The 15,493-nt window shown below is 35.5% G+C and overlaps 1 protein-coding gene across 1 annotated transcript in view; it reads right to left on the bottom strand.

The window, feature by feature from the left end:
* LOC129216907 (reticulon-3-like) overlaps nucleotides 1-1,387 on the bottom strand; it is a 33,049-nt gene extending 31,662 nt beyond the window's left edge. The window contains exon 1 of the mRNA XM_054851123.1: nucleotides 524-1,387. Within this exon, the coding sequence (XP_054707098.1) occupies nucleotides 524-1,211 (688 nt within the window). The 5' untranslated portion in view covers nucleotides 1,212-1,387. The remainder of the gene's footprint in view (nucleotides 1-523) is intronic.
* Between the last annotated feature and the right edge of the window lie 14,106 nt (nucleotides 1,388-15,493).

Genomic DNA, 15,493 nt, shown 5'->3' with positions numbered 1-15,493 from the left:
CTTAAAATTTACTTTAAAAGAGAAAAACTTCTTGCTATATTAAAAATAGCAAATCAAACATCAAATCAAACACGTTGCCGTCGAGTTAGACAGAAATGGGCAAAAACCATGGTAACTTTTTATGCAACAGTTATTAAAGCATAAAAACAAATAAAAAGACAAAACATAGGAAACACAACAATGATTAGATATAGCAACAAGGGCAGTGGGGGGAAACGGGTCTAAAAATATAATTTGTAGAGTAGGTTGGCTTTCATACTCAAGAGATCGTCCACTTATGTTGATAAAAAAAAAAAGCAAACGTAATTTTAAATATAGATACGTGGCAAAAGTAATCACACAACCAGATAAACAAATTCTGGCCGAACAAGTAATGCAGTCATAACTGGCGGGATTAGTGCTATTACGGAGATCATTTCCGCCACTATTTTGATGCATGCAATAATATATTAATTGAGACTGTGGGATAGGTTCGAAGACATGGTTTTGACATGAGAAAAGAAATAAAAGAATGGTTGCTTACCTGGAGCAAATGGACAATCGCATTCAGGATTTTTACTCTGATTTCCTACTGCTTGATCCTCCATGGCGACCTCGCTTTCTACAGCAGGTTGCGCAGCTGTCTCATACGCACGATTTCCCCACTCGTAATTATCGGACTCTGCTTTGGGCTTGTCGTCTATTTTCGGATCTTTAACTTTTGGCAAGTGCTCCTCGGGCTCCGATTCTGTTTTTTTGTTGGGAGATACAGGCGAATTTCTGCCGACTGCCGGGGCACTAATTAAGAAGTCGGAATCGTCAGCCAGTAGATCGTCGTCGATCAATAACCGGTCCCCGCCGCCGCGTTGCTCGTGCGAAGAATCTTCCACGCGAGTATCGGCACCGCTTTCTATCAAAGACGAACCGATATCGGCATTTGCATAATCAAGTAAATTAGAGGTAGGAGAAGCACCTTTACTAAATTCCAAGGGGTCCTCTTCACTGCTAGTCACGAGAGGGCGTGTCGTAGACACTAATCCCGACTGAGAATTACCAATGAAATCATCCAACGCATCTATTCCAGAACTAGGATCACTAACATTGTTCTTTGCTGTACCTAAAGCTTCTAAACCTTCGAAATCCAGTAACGGGGAATCATTGCCTAATAAATCTTTAGATAAATTAGAATCTTCTGCACCGGAGTTAAATGACGCAGGATTTATTCCTTCCATACCTAACGCAACTGACAGGTGTCTAAATCTGTTTTGAGATTCTTGGTCGTTAAAAAGCGTTGGAAGAATCAAGCCGCGATACTGGATTAGTCATCCAGTTTTGCAGCAAACACGTTTCTTTCACGCTTTGAAGAACATGCACCGAAAATGACGTCAGACTATAGCGCTTGATCAATCTTAGTGCTGCAAATGCTTAAAGATGGTTTCCAAACTATGTGGGAAAAATAAACATCCGTTGTTCTTCTTCACTAAACCGGCGACAGATAATAAAAAAATAATAATCATAAAGGAATAATATTGGGATTATTTTATGAAATAAATTCTAACATTTTGCTTCTAAAACATTTATTTTATAGCAATTCAAAGCATTTCGTTTTTGTGTGGATATTTTTTTCGCTAAACATAACATTCGTAGGACATCAGACTAATCGATAAAACCTGAAAGCAAAACCAAAACCCCAAAAACGAAACTAGCACTTAAAATATTTTTTAACAATGAATTAATTTCTTTTTTCTCCTCGATTTCTTATATGTTTTCCTGATTTTTGAATGCTAATTTCCTGATTCAATTTCGTTATGATTTAAAAAGGGGACTCAGGGCTGATATTCCCGCGAAAAACCTTGCTTTTTGTAGAACTAAAAACTGAACGTAAATTATTTTTAAAAATAAATGATGCATAAAACAATGAGAAGATTCAATGACAGTAATAAGTTGTAACAATGTTGCTCAGATTTCAACAAACAAATGTGATGACTGTTTGAAAAACTATGGAAATTAGTTCGATTTTTGAGTGCAAGAAAGTACTGCGTTGTGAATTCCGACTTTTGTTTTCTAATTTAGTGTAAGTACATAATTAATATCGAATTCATTTCTTTGTTTCACTGTTTTTCGAAGGACTTGAGGGGAGCATTAATGAGATTTGAGATTTATTTCGGTATCATCGGATGAGATGTACTTTGATATTGTTCTATTGGGAAAAAAAACTTCTTTGTCTTTGATGATATTCAAGCAGATTCCTTGTTTGTAAACCTCTAAAAATTCAATGTTTATACGTATATATTTTTTTCTCTCCATTTGAAAGAAAAAATCGATAAAAATCTGAAATAAGAAGCTTCAGAAATTTTCTAAGCAAGAAGAGAACGGGCTACACTTCCCGGAAAATTCAGTGTCATTTTTACTCCCTGTTAAAAAATATGGTGAGGCGTCTAGTTAATGCTCATACAAAACAAAAAAGAAAAATGGATACGTGTCTAAAAACCAGGAATGTATGAAAATGTTATATGCTACGTTCGCAAAATTATTTTTGGTTACCATGTCCTTCCGAAAAGGCTAATGAATTCGGCCTACTAAGCCCTAAGTTAGATTTTCAAGTCAAATCTCTTTGTGAGACTGCGAAAGAGGACAGCAGGAAGATAAATACATTATAGAGGCTAATTTATGCCTAGGTGACAAATTTATTAGTAAAGTCAGTTTTCGGCTTTTATTTTATTTTATTTTATTTATTTACTCATTTATTTATTTATTTTTTTTTTTTTCTAAAACATAATTTTTTTTGCCTGTGAAAGAGACTTTTAAATTGGGGACAAAGAGGAAGCAAAATGGAAGGGGGTGAGGAGGTAAAAAGTAGGAGAGGGCGAGCTAGGTATCCTCAGTAGCCTAGTCAGAAACAAAAAAATTCTGAGTGGGATATGGATAAGTTTCAGAGAGGATATGGTAATTTTCAATCCTTTCCAATGAGCAAAAAAGGAAAATTTCTGAGTTTCAGAGGGGAGGAGGAATATACAGTCGAACCTCGATATAAGGTCATCCCTTGGGACTTCACGAAACTGACCTTATAACCGATTCATATATATTCATTGATAAATAAACATTTAATTCATTAAATCACTTCAAAATTTAATACGTTCAAAACTATCAGTTAATTAGGTTATTATAGTTGAATTGATTTGAACCAATTTAAATTTTTGGAATCAATAAGAAATTTCGAAATTATTTTTTTAAATTTTCATTTAGAGTAAAGCAGCATTCAAATATCCCCAAGTAAACAGCTGATGTGCAACTTACATTAGTCCGGTATTTAAGACAAATTTAAGTAATGTGTTTTTTATTTAACTTAAACAAAATGGTTTCTAATTATTTTCTGAAAATTTCTTCAGCTTCTCATGACTGGTAAAGAGTGCAATATATACACGCTGAGTGCCCGCATTACTGCTTCATATTTTAGTATCACTGTCGTAATGCTCACTTGCTACTGCATTCTGTGCACTACCTGCTACGTTAATAGGAAAAAAGACTTTTCATTTTTTAAGGATCGTATATCGCGGTGAATTCTTGGAAGTGAATCTGCTAGGTACTGAAATCATTCTAAGAAATCTGACAAAAGTGACCTTATAAGCGATTAATGTATTATGACCTGACCATATATCCGATAACACATGACATAGAATTCCTATTCAGAGAGCCGGGACTTTAGAAAAGTGACCCTATATGCGGGATGACCTTATAAGCGGGTGACCCTATATCGAGGTCTGACTGTATCCCCAAATCTTCTCTTGGTTACGCCCCGAGGGGGCATGGAAAAAAATCCACCTTTGTGCCCAAGTGTGGATTTACGCACTAGTTTCGGGTGGCGAAATTCAAGTAAGGAACCAAAAAAAAAAAAAAAATTTTTTTTTTTTTGAAAAAAGAAAAAAATATAGCACAAAATGAAGTCAATTTAAAATACAGATATTTTTTTTAAAAAATCACCCTCTTTGGGGAAGAAAAAAAAAATCTCTCTCACAGGTATTTTTAACGTCTGTACGAGCGTATTTCACTTATTGAAAAACGAAAACACTCCTTAAAAATTTAGTCAAGCGCGTTTGAATGCTTTGTATTTTAAATAAAATCTGGGATCGAGGAGGAAAACGCTATTAAAACTTTTAATTTGAATGTTTCGTAATTTTCTTTACGCAGCTGTTCTTTTCCTGCCAACTACCGTTTCATCCTCAGAAAATTATTATTATTATTTATTTATTTTTAGTCTATTTCGATTATAGTGTTTGATGTTTCCGCTTATTTTGCTTCTCGAAAATGAATTTCACTCCTTTAAAAATGTCAAGGAATATTTTCATGCCTTGAAAAAAATTCCTAGCTATATCTCAGTATTAGAAGTGAATTCGTAAATTTTCTAGAACCGAAACGCTAATGAGAAATGATTGAATCTTGATTCCTGACCGGTGTTATGTGAAAGGGGACTTTGAAAAGCAGTACTGTCTGGCTCCAAATCACCCCGATTCTTAAAATAAGCCCCACTTGAGACCACAGAAATCGAAAGAGGGGTTGTATATGTACAGGGGCGGCAAATAGGGGGAGGGTCGAAAGGGGGCGGTCGCACCCCCAAATTTTTTGAGAGGATTCAATTTACGTAAATCGCCAATCAATGTTCAAGAGAAACAACCTTGCTTGTTCTCTGTAATAATTGATGAAACTCGACACATTTCCAGACAAGAGCAAGTGTTTTCCATTGCTTAAATTATTAGAAATTCATCAAGCTTTTACCGGCATTTTCAGAACAGCAAAAATGGATGAAGAATCATGGCTAATTTTAACTAAAGACGCAATTTCCTCATATAGACCAAATATCTCGTTCTTGTGTGCTCTGCGTAACGATGGCTATGATAGGTCCGTGAAGTGATGTGGCTGCATGATTTTCACAAGAAAATGCCTTGGTGTTTTACATTCATTGTTACGCTCATACTTTAAATATGTCTGTATGAGTACTCTTTACTTTCTTCTGCTAGAAAGACATTTCAGCTGCTCAATGCATAGTATGCTTTCATAGATACTCTTTAAAAATACATACTATTTTTGAAAATAATATCTCACATCAACAAATATCTTTTCTGTAGGGCTCTTTAACTATGCAGTCTCCCCCCATATCATGATTACTTGCTGTTAGCCAATGTGTGTTTTGTTCCATACTGGGGTAATTCGTATTTAAGAAAGTCGACCCCCCAAATGAAATGCTGAAATGCCGCCCCTGTATATGTATTAATGAGGCACAAACAGGGGTTTTGGTTTCTCAATCAAAATTCCTCAAAACGTAGGTTTGGTGCTTTAATCAATGGGAGGTCATGATTATTGAATGAGAATAAGTGTATTGAACTTGAGCAAATATCTTTCTTAAATTTGAATAAGTGTATTTCTTGAACCCGAATAAATGTGTTTTTTGAGCAAAGAACAAATGTCAATTACGGTGCATTAAAAAAAAAAAAAAACTTCTAAAACGAAACCCCAGCGTATCTTTTGCAACAAAAATTAACATAAGACCGGGTCTTATTTTCGGGAATCTCAGTATGTGCTTATGCAGGGCCGATCCTAGCAGGTGTGCAGAGTGTGCACCGCACAAGGGCGGCCAAAACAAAGGGCGGCCGTAGGCCGCATCATATAGTTCTTTTAATCAAGCGAAATTCCTCGAGAATTTCTCAAAAGATAACTTATAACAAGTCAAATAAATGTGCTGAATTTTAAATGTTCAATTATCAAAGTAAGTGCCGATTTTCCGACAGCATAGCATAGTTTAAGAAAAATAGATTGTTAAGGAACATTGTGTTGGTTTATTGTCCATTAATATCTACTCTTTACACACATGCTTCATTTGGTTGCAAAATTTATGACAGAACCGGTAATCAGGCATGGATACAGGGTAGGGGAGATGAGGGAAATGGCCCCCTCCTGAAGCATGAAAGGGTGCCTTCTAAAAGGAGTAATCAGGGCCCAGGGCGGCCACTAATGTTTACCCCCCCCCCCCCCCCAAGCTTTTATAGACCTAAACAATGAAGACACATTTTATGTTATATTTTAAAAAAGCTATACTGATTAGATACTCTCGCAAGCATTTCGAACAACAAATTATGTTTTCAACAATCGCGGATGCGTGGAGAGACTGGAAATTTGCGACTCCCCTGAGAGTCAAACCTATATGAATGACAAACTAAAATTTTGTAATTTTCCCCCTTTACAGCATTTTTTCGAGTTAAAATCATGAATGAACTGCCCCGGGTAGTAAGTTTAAACGTAGCTCCAAAACGAAGATCCAAAAGGATGCCATGACCTCTTTGACAAGACTAAAGAAGGTTTAAAATGGCGTTTTTAGGACTTCGGAAAATTTTGCTGTTTGAACCACCGATCTGAAGGACCCAATTAAATCTGATTCACCCCTTCCAACTTAACTTAATCAAACATAGCCTGAAAATGTTGACTTTAAAATCCAAAATGTGTTTTTAGAGGACAGTCCTTCTTAATGTCATCAAAAATTGCTTAAGGACCTTTTTCGTATTTCTTTTTCGAAATTTTTGCGATGGAGGGCCCCGAAATCCATATGCAACTTTTCACGCCAGTGCGGCATATACCCATCAATCGTCGAAGTGAGATGGACGAAAGTCTATAGTTGTGTTTTTCAGATATTAATATCGAAAAATATCCGAAAGATCCGCCGAAACTTCCCAGTTTTGTTAACGTCACCAAAGATAGCATAAAATTGCACTTTTAGAAATATCCGCTTCGGAGCTCCAAAACCCTTCCTTCCCAAAAATAGCCTAAAATGGATTTTAGTTCCGAAAAATATTTTGGTTCGGAATATTTTCACGTTTCCCCTATCGTTTTCAAATATAGCCAAAAATGGATTTTTGAAACAATATGTCGAGAAATTGCAGGAGGAAAGCCGCCAGATCCCCTGCCGTCACCAAAGACAGCCTAAATTTGCGTTTTAAACTTCAATTTCGAAACATTTCAATGGGAGGTGATTGAATCTCCCTCCCTCTAGCAACGTACGTCAATAAAAGATAACACAAATCTGCTTGTTTAAAACTTCAGTTTCGGAAAATTTTCGGGAAGAGTGCCGATCTTTCCTAAGCTACGGTCACAAATAAAGCTTCGAATTGATTTCAATTTTGAAGTTATTTTAGAAGAGAACTCCAACATTACTTTCCCCCTGAAGTCTCGAAAAAGTTCCTAAAATAGCGATATTTGACGTCAATTTTGAAAATTTCTTCCATGCACCTTGAATATACCTGACTCTTTTCTCCTTGCAACCAAACACAACCAAAAATTACTAAAACTATTTTTCGTACGCTAATTTCGGTAATTTTCTGGGAGCAATCCCCCCTCCTCCGTTTTTTCTCTGATGTCACCGAAGACAGGCTATAAAATGCGTTTTTACGACTAATTGAATTTGGTATTCATTACTTTCTTCAAAGATATAAATTGTACCTAAGGAATTTCTTACTGCAGTAGACCCTCGTTTTACGCGAGTTTATTTTACGCGGTTTCGATTACACACGGTTTAGGATCTGACACCTTTATTTTATTTTACGCGGATGAGTTTCGGTTTTACGCGGATGAGGAAGTGCAAACAGATAAAATTTTCCCCTCTTCCAAAGTCCAAACTCCTAAATATTGTAGATTACACGTAATAAACTGCATTTTGCCGTGCTAGTAATCGAGCTTGGGCCACTGGAGACATTTTGTACGATTGGTTCCAGAGCTCTTTCCAGAAGTAAAGTTATTAAACTCATGCAGTTCAGAACCAACTGGAAGAAGGGCTTTTAGGAGTGACAAAGGCGGTCAAAACCAACGAGGATACCGACATCGATGACACACAACCAAAAACCTTCACATTGAAAATTTTGAGGAAAATTTTTTTGGAAAACGTTTAAATGACGGACTTCCTAAAAAGTATTTCGACTTAATAATGAACTAATCAAATTATTAGAAGTATGGAATGTATTCGCAAAATGAAACAACCCATTATTATTTTTGATTTAAATGCCCCCTACCTTCACCCCTCCTCATTTTCTTTGCCATGATACAAAGAACTGCGAAGTTTTTAAGTAAAGAAAAAGGATTTTACCATTTTAATGCCTGAAAATGAAATAGTATTCAACTAAACATGAAAGGAATCATTGAGGATAAATAACCAAAAGAAAGTTGAAAATCAAAAAGAAATTGAGGGGAAACTCGAAATTAACAACATTTGACCCTTGTCTCAGCAAATATCTAAGTACTAGCTGTACCCGTACGGCGATGCCCGTGCTAAAACGGGGAGTTTTTAAGATTTAGACACTTTTCGGTTTAATAAGGTGAGAAAAGTTAGAGATAGCCCATTGTGTCTTAGTTGATTTCTGCTCTAAGAGGGATCTTAAATTGCCTTTAAAAGTATTTACCAAAAGTTTTCAAACACCAAAGTAGTAAAACCAAGTAGTATTTACTTCTAACATTTAACAACATGATTTTTTCCAAGCAGTTTTTATTTTATCACATGGAAACCGACATTTTTCAAAATTATAATAAAGAAAAAAACTCAGGCTCCGGTTTTTTTCTTTTCAGAAATAGTTCCTGAATTTAAAATCAGCAACGAAATTAAGAAATAATTTCTCGGAATGAAACTAAATAAATCGTGAGACTGTCGCGACTCACCAAAAATCAGCGCTCGACCCATATTTTGGAAAAACTGTTTCAGAGCTCTCTAACTTTATCTAAGGACATAAAACTTAACGTTAAATCCCGGTTATCACAAATTTGCCATTTCAACTGCGCTTGCGCGCGGACTTAGCTTTTTGGGCTTTCTGCTTTAAGATTTCGTGTTGCTTGTTTATATTTAAGCTGAGCGAGAGTCCCACCAAATTAATGAATGCGATTAGAATATTTTCACAGCGACTTCGTGATATACTATATGAAACTACGGATATGAATAACTGATAATCTTAAGAGAAAAATGACACTTCAATATTTATTAGTTTGGAAATATTTATTTAACATAAATGTAAAACACGTTGTGTACTTCAAAAATGATTGGAATATTAGTACAGAAATCCGTCTTTTGCGGATATTTTACGTAAGGCGAAAACAACTTAGTATTATACATTTTTATTTAGGTTGAGGGTTCGGCTTTGTATTAGAAGTGATGCTGAAATTCTAGTACGCTCTTCTGAGGTTAAAAATTTGGTCCTGAAAAAGGACAGACGATTCAAACACCGAATCCATTAATAATTAAGACGCAAAATTCAATCTTTACCGAGGCCTAAAAACTAAATCAGAAAAAACTTTGTGATTTCTAATTTTTATCTTTTGCCATCTCATATTTATTACCAAATTTAAAATGTTTGTAATTAATTTAGCAAGAGTTTTGAAATCAGCTAAGTCCGTGCGCAAGCGCAGTTGAAATGGCAAATTTGTGATAACCGGGATTTAACGTCGAGTGGACATAAAGGCTTATCGTCAACGTAGCGACCAATTTCATCTCCAAGCACGAGAATACTCGTGTGATAGCTCTCATTAAAATAATTCAAGAATTTTGTAAAAGTTGTTTCACTGTCAGGTCAGTATCATTGCAGGAAAAACAACCGCCTTTGCTACAGTGTCATGATTGGAATAATTTACTTTTAAAAACAACCGGTTATTTTGCACTAGATCAGTGGTTCTCAGGCTTTTCACTACTGAGGAGCTTTTGATACCCTTCCGAATCCTAAGCGGATGACGTGCGATAGAAATAATATTTTTACTTCCTTTTACAAAAAAGGAAGTATTGTATTCGCGAAAAAATTTTCACTCAAAAATCGACCTTAATTTCCATTTTGCTCACCCCCAAATGAATGTTGAGTTTTTCTTTCAAACCGACCACACGTGGATATATGCCTAGAAACGTACAGACAGCCGAAATATCCATTTCGACGATCCCCGAGTTAATTACAGCGAGTTTTCTCGTGAAGTCTGTATGTACGTATGTATGTGCGTATGTGTGTATGCATCTTGAATAATTCAAAAACGGTATGCCCTAGAAAGTTGAAATTTGTTACGTAGACTCGTAGTAGGGCCTAGTTGTGCCCCTTCCCTTTTGGTTGCATTCGGATGTTCCTAAGGGGGTCTTTTGCCCCTTTTTGGGGGGAAATCATTATTAATTTCGATGTAAACTCAAGTGGTGTTATAATTTGTCGGACACTTGGCGATATATCGCCAGTCTTTTGGTCGTCAAGTTTTTTCGCCAACTTGGCGACATATTTGGCGATTTTTTTTAAAATCTGTTTCAATTTGTCTACTGTTGGTGATATTTAGAGAGTAAACAATTGAATCACATTAAAATTGCCAATAATGGGGAAATGACATTAATTTGGAGTAAAAGGAAGTCATGTGATGCACACATCAGCTCGTTTTTACAGCAATCATAGTATTCAGTAAATGAGATGAATAAGAACGTTTTCTTAAAAAATAATAAATGACAATTCTAAAGGTGATGTAGATCAATTTTCACATGAAAGTTGCTAGCGGAGCACAAGTTAAGAATCAATGATAAACATCTATGTAATAAACCTTTCTCGTATTTGAAGTTAGAAGGTACTGGATCAGAGACACAGCGGGTTTAGGGATTAAAGTCTCTCAAAAACCCTGCGTTTTGACTAAGGCGGCGGGTGATAGTAGATCCAAGTAAAGTTTTCTGAAGACAGTGTGAAATTTTCAGAAACTATGAGAAAGCTTGTACCCCCCCCCCCCGCCCCTCACCTCCCATAAAAACGTTTCAAATATGCATAGAAAAATCATTGAAATCATTGCAGAAACTATTTTAAAAGTTTTTTGTTTTATTAATATTAATAATGTTTTTTTTTTTGGGGGGGGGGGTTATGTGCTGTCATCCTAAAATTTTCAGAAACGGCAACACAAAATTTTCTGATCCCAAATACGCCTGGACTACGGCCTCCTATACAAGAGGTGGTTAGTTGAATCAACTTTTCAAAAAAGTTGCCTGTTATTTAGTTGACTGACATTTTTCGTTATGTCTACACCGAGGCAGTTTAGTTAAACCAACTTTTCTTCTAATAAGCCGAATTTATTCGAGCTGCTGCTCCACAGACGCTGTTGAAAATGAACAGAGTTGATTCAACTAGTTTACTGGTTTGTTGATCGAATGCTTGGCAATGCCCTGATGATAATGGTTGCGGCATATATGCCTGATGAGTTAACAGTAGTGTGAGGGATGACGGGCGATTCCTTCACTTTTCTGCCTGGATTCCTGATAACCGCCCCACAGTGTGGCATAGTGGGCAAAAATCCACCGAACTCGCGGGTTTTGAGTTAGAATCTTCTATTATGGCTCACACAAAATGCGGCAAAAATTTTCGACTATTTCGTAGTGGTGCTACAATTTTGAATTTCTCAACCCCCTAAGCCCCGCAGAGCTCAGAATGGACCCAAGTCGCGATTTTGAAAACTAAAAAATATGACCATGTTTTTTCCCTGATATGTGGCTTAATGTTTAGTACAAATCGAGGAATTGGATGATAAAACACAGCTTTTGATCGCTGCCGCGTGTTTAGAAATGCTTTTCTTTTCCACGGTATAAGCCATTAAAAACATGATTTTTCAGGTTTTTTAGTTGAAAAAATTGGTTTTAACGGTCTTCACACATCTTGCGCGCAAGAACAAATATAGATTTTAATTCTAAACTACAACTTTTCAATCATTTTCCAAAGTTCAAAAGGTAAAAACCTCCCTAAAACACCGAAAATTTCTCAAAATCCGAATTTCAGCTTGAGATCCTACCATTGCCCACGAGAATACATCTGTGCAATAGTGGCAAACAACTTATTTTATATGTATACATTTATGTGTAATACATTTTGAGATTAAATCGTCTGCGTTCGAATAAAGACCTTTACATTTAGAATTTCCGAATGCTTTTGATGTTTTTAAGAAAATGTAATGTATTCAAGTAACAGTTGAGCAAATGTGTAAACGCAAAATTGTTGTCTGTTTCCTTGGATTAATCGTAATATTAGAATTGTAATAGGTATGTTTACTCTTTTACATTAAGTATACAAAATGGAAAACTTTGTCCTCTCTGTTACATAAATAAGTATTTAAACAAATTATGTAAATTACATTTTTTAAAATTAGTATCTGCGTGTTAGACCAACAAAACAACAAAAACTTTAATATAAATTCAATCAAACTTTATAATAAAGTTAAAATAACATGTCTTTACTGTTTTTCATACTTCTAAAGTGAAAGCTAATGGACATATGTTTGTAAATATTCGTTTTTTAAATTAAATAAAGTGAAGTAAAATCATAATTTCATTTATCCTTTCAGTCCTACTTTAAATTTGCTGTATTATAACCTATAAATGATGTTGTTAGGAACAACACTGAGTCTAAAAAGGTTCATCTGAGCATTAATTGTTTAGGCTAAAACATGAAAATTTTAACATGTGTTTTTACATTTTAAGTTAGAATTTCAACAAAAACACTTACGTAAAAGAGTGAAAATACCTGTTACAATTCGATTATTACGATTATTCCAAGGAAACAGACAAACATCCTAATTTTGCGTCTACACTGTAAAAAAAAAACTGTAAATTTTGAAGAAGTTATCCGTATTTTTTACAGAAAAAAAACTGTTCGTAATAAAATACAGGATTTCTCTGTTTTTTTTTTTTTTTGAATCTGTAACCGGTTGTATTTTGTTTTTCTTCGAATCTTCGAAATTTCGCCCGCGTGTTTGGATTTTCGTTCTCGTGCTCGAGTTTTTGATCTTATGTTTATTTAAAGCGAGTAAGTCTTAAATCGTTTGCAACTTCCATTTCATTGAATTCTAATCAATATTTTATTATTATGTTTTTTTATCATCTGTTACAGAGGCATATTCGGAAATTTACCTTTGTATACATGCATTTCGTAGTAGTATAGTAAATATTGAAATGGATTTATGAAAGTATAGTTTCATTTTTTAATCTTCATAAAATAATAAATCAGCTTGAATAAATAATAAAAATACGGAAGATTTCTGTAAAATAAACGGAAGAAAACTGGCGTCCTGGCTGACAGTTTTTTTCTGTAAATTTTACGGATTTTTTTTACAGTGTACACACTTGCTCAACTGTTACTTTAATACATTAAATTTTCAAAAAAACATTAAAGTATTTGAAAATTCTAAATGTAAATGTCTTTACTTGAACGCAGACGAATTATTCTCGAAATGTATATCATATAAATGTACACATACAAAATAATCTGTTTGCCGCTATTGCACATTGACAATGGTAGATTCTCGAGCTGAAATTCGGACTTTGAGCGATTTTTCGGTGTTGTAGGGAGGATTTTACCTTTTGAACTTTGAAAAATGATTGAAAAGTAGTAGTTTAGAATTAAAATATATAGTTGTTCTTGCGCGGGAAATTTGTAAAGACCGTTAAAACCGATTTTTTCAACGGAAAAACCTGAAAAATCACGTTTTTAATGACTTATACAGTGGAAAAAATCACTTCTAAACACGCGGCAACGATCAAAAGTTGTGTTTTATCATCCAATTCCTCGATTTGTACTCAACATTGAGCGATATATCAGGGAAAAAATGTGGTCATACTTTTTAGTTTTCAAAATCGCGACTTGGGTCCATTCTGAGCTCTGCGGGGCTTAGGGGGTTAAGAAATTCAAAATTGTAGCACCACTACGAAATAGTCGAAGAATTTTGCCGCATTTTGAGCCATAAAAGAAGATTCTAGCTCAAAACCCGCGAGTTCGGTGGATTTTTGCCCACTATGCCACACTGTGCGCCCGTTCGAAAGTTGATTCAAGTACTTTGCCTTGTGTAAAGGAGGCCTAAGGTTTCAATCCCGCGGGATTTCGGGATTGCCTTAGCTTTTTTAAAAGTTGTATTTCAATTTCAAATAAAATCTCTTCTGGTGTTTAAATCAAAAAAAGCTGTTTTTATTACTTCAATTATTTTGATTGTGAACTAAAAATGCAAATTATTCAAACGCTACAAAGGTATTCTTAAAAAAGCAAAAAGCTTATCGTGCTCCACACAGTATGGTGAAAATTCGAATGTGGATGAACTCACACTCCGTTGATAATTCCATTCACTTGTTGATTTTGTACAGCTAAAATCTTCTAAATATTTTAAGTTAGTTTAAAACAACATTGTCTACTTAAATTGAAGCATGTGAGTGAACTTTCCACCACTTTATGTTTTTTGGAACAAACAAGACTCAATGCTGCAATCTGCTGACAAGGAAAAATCTTTTTTTTACATGCTAATTAGCAGCACTATACGCAGCTCATTGATACGTAAATGAACGAGTGGCTCCGCGAAGGGAGGAGGGAGGAGGGGACACTCCCTAGAGGCCTTGGTTTGGTTTTAACATCATTGCCAACCCTAATACAGCAGTGTGCAAGGACCGTTTGAAATAACCCCTTCCAGAAGGTAATTCTGGCTGCGCTAGTGAAATGAACCAATCTGAAGTTACTGCTTGGGCGCCTCAGTGGTTCGAGCGATGGCTTGACCCACTTGAAGCACTCTGTTGACTCGACTCCTATTCCCGCTCCGGAGTACTTACCTTTATTTGAACAGTGTCTGTATATTTTCTGCTTTGTGTGGAATTTTCATTTGTCGTATGTAAAAGAGAGGAAGTATTCTGATGGAAAAACCGAAAGTAGAATTCTTTTTTGAGCAATCACGATTGCTTATTGCTTTCATTTGACTGTTTTGATGTGCTATTATTTTATTTTCCCGCCAGCACCCTCTGCCAGCACCACCGTCGACCGGCTCCTCACGATGCTGCTCCTATAGCGAAAGCCGGCTCCAGGTTGCATCCATATGCTACACACACGTGCATACATACATAACTACACACACACACAAATACATACACCTACACACATATATACAAACACATACACACACACAAACACACACTCAAACACATACATACACACACACGCATACATACAGACACCTACACATACATTCAGACACCTACACACAACTACCCACACACTCATGCCTGCACACAGACACAAACACATATGCCTACACACACATACACCCCCCCCCCACACACACACAAACACACCTGCCTACATACACACACACATACTCGTGATTGCGAAAAACACAATTTGAATTCCAGATGTCAAAATTCAAATTAATTTTTAATTTAATTTTATTTTATTTAGTTCTTGGATTGATGAAACTTTTCAGTCCAAACCTCATAGACATGCAGTTAACGAGTTTGATTTTTTACTTTCTTAAGAGCTATCTTGTGTCATCGTGCGCAAGCAAAAACTTTCAGTTTTATGTTTGAAAGTGAAAAGGGTTCGTTTTTTAGTGTAATCATTCACTGCTAATACCAAACGACACTGCTAGGAACTGAAAAGGCAAAAGAAAAAAAAGAAAAGAGAAGGAACATTTTAACGACAGTTTGAGTATCTTTTCTAATCTATAAGAGAGGGCTGTTAAGTTAAAAATG

Source organism: Uloborus diversus, chromosome 2, assembly GCF_026930045.1.
Source record: "Uloborus diversus isolate 005 chromosome 2, Udiv.v.3.1, whole genome shotgun sequence".
Lineage (NCBI taxonomy): Eukaryota > Metazoa > Arthropoda > Arachnida > Araneae > Uloboridae > Uloborus > Uloborus diversus.
Note: the sequence above shows the minus strand (reverse complement) of the source record. Positions and strands in the feature narration are given on the sequence as shown.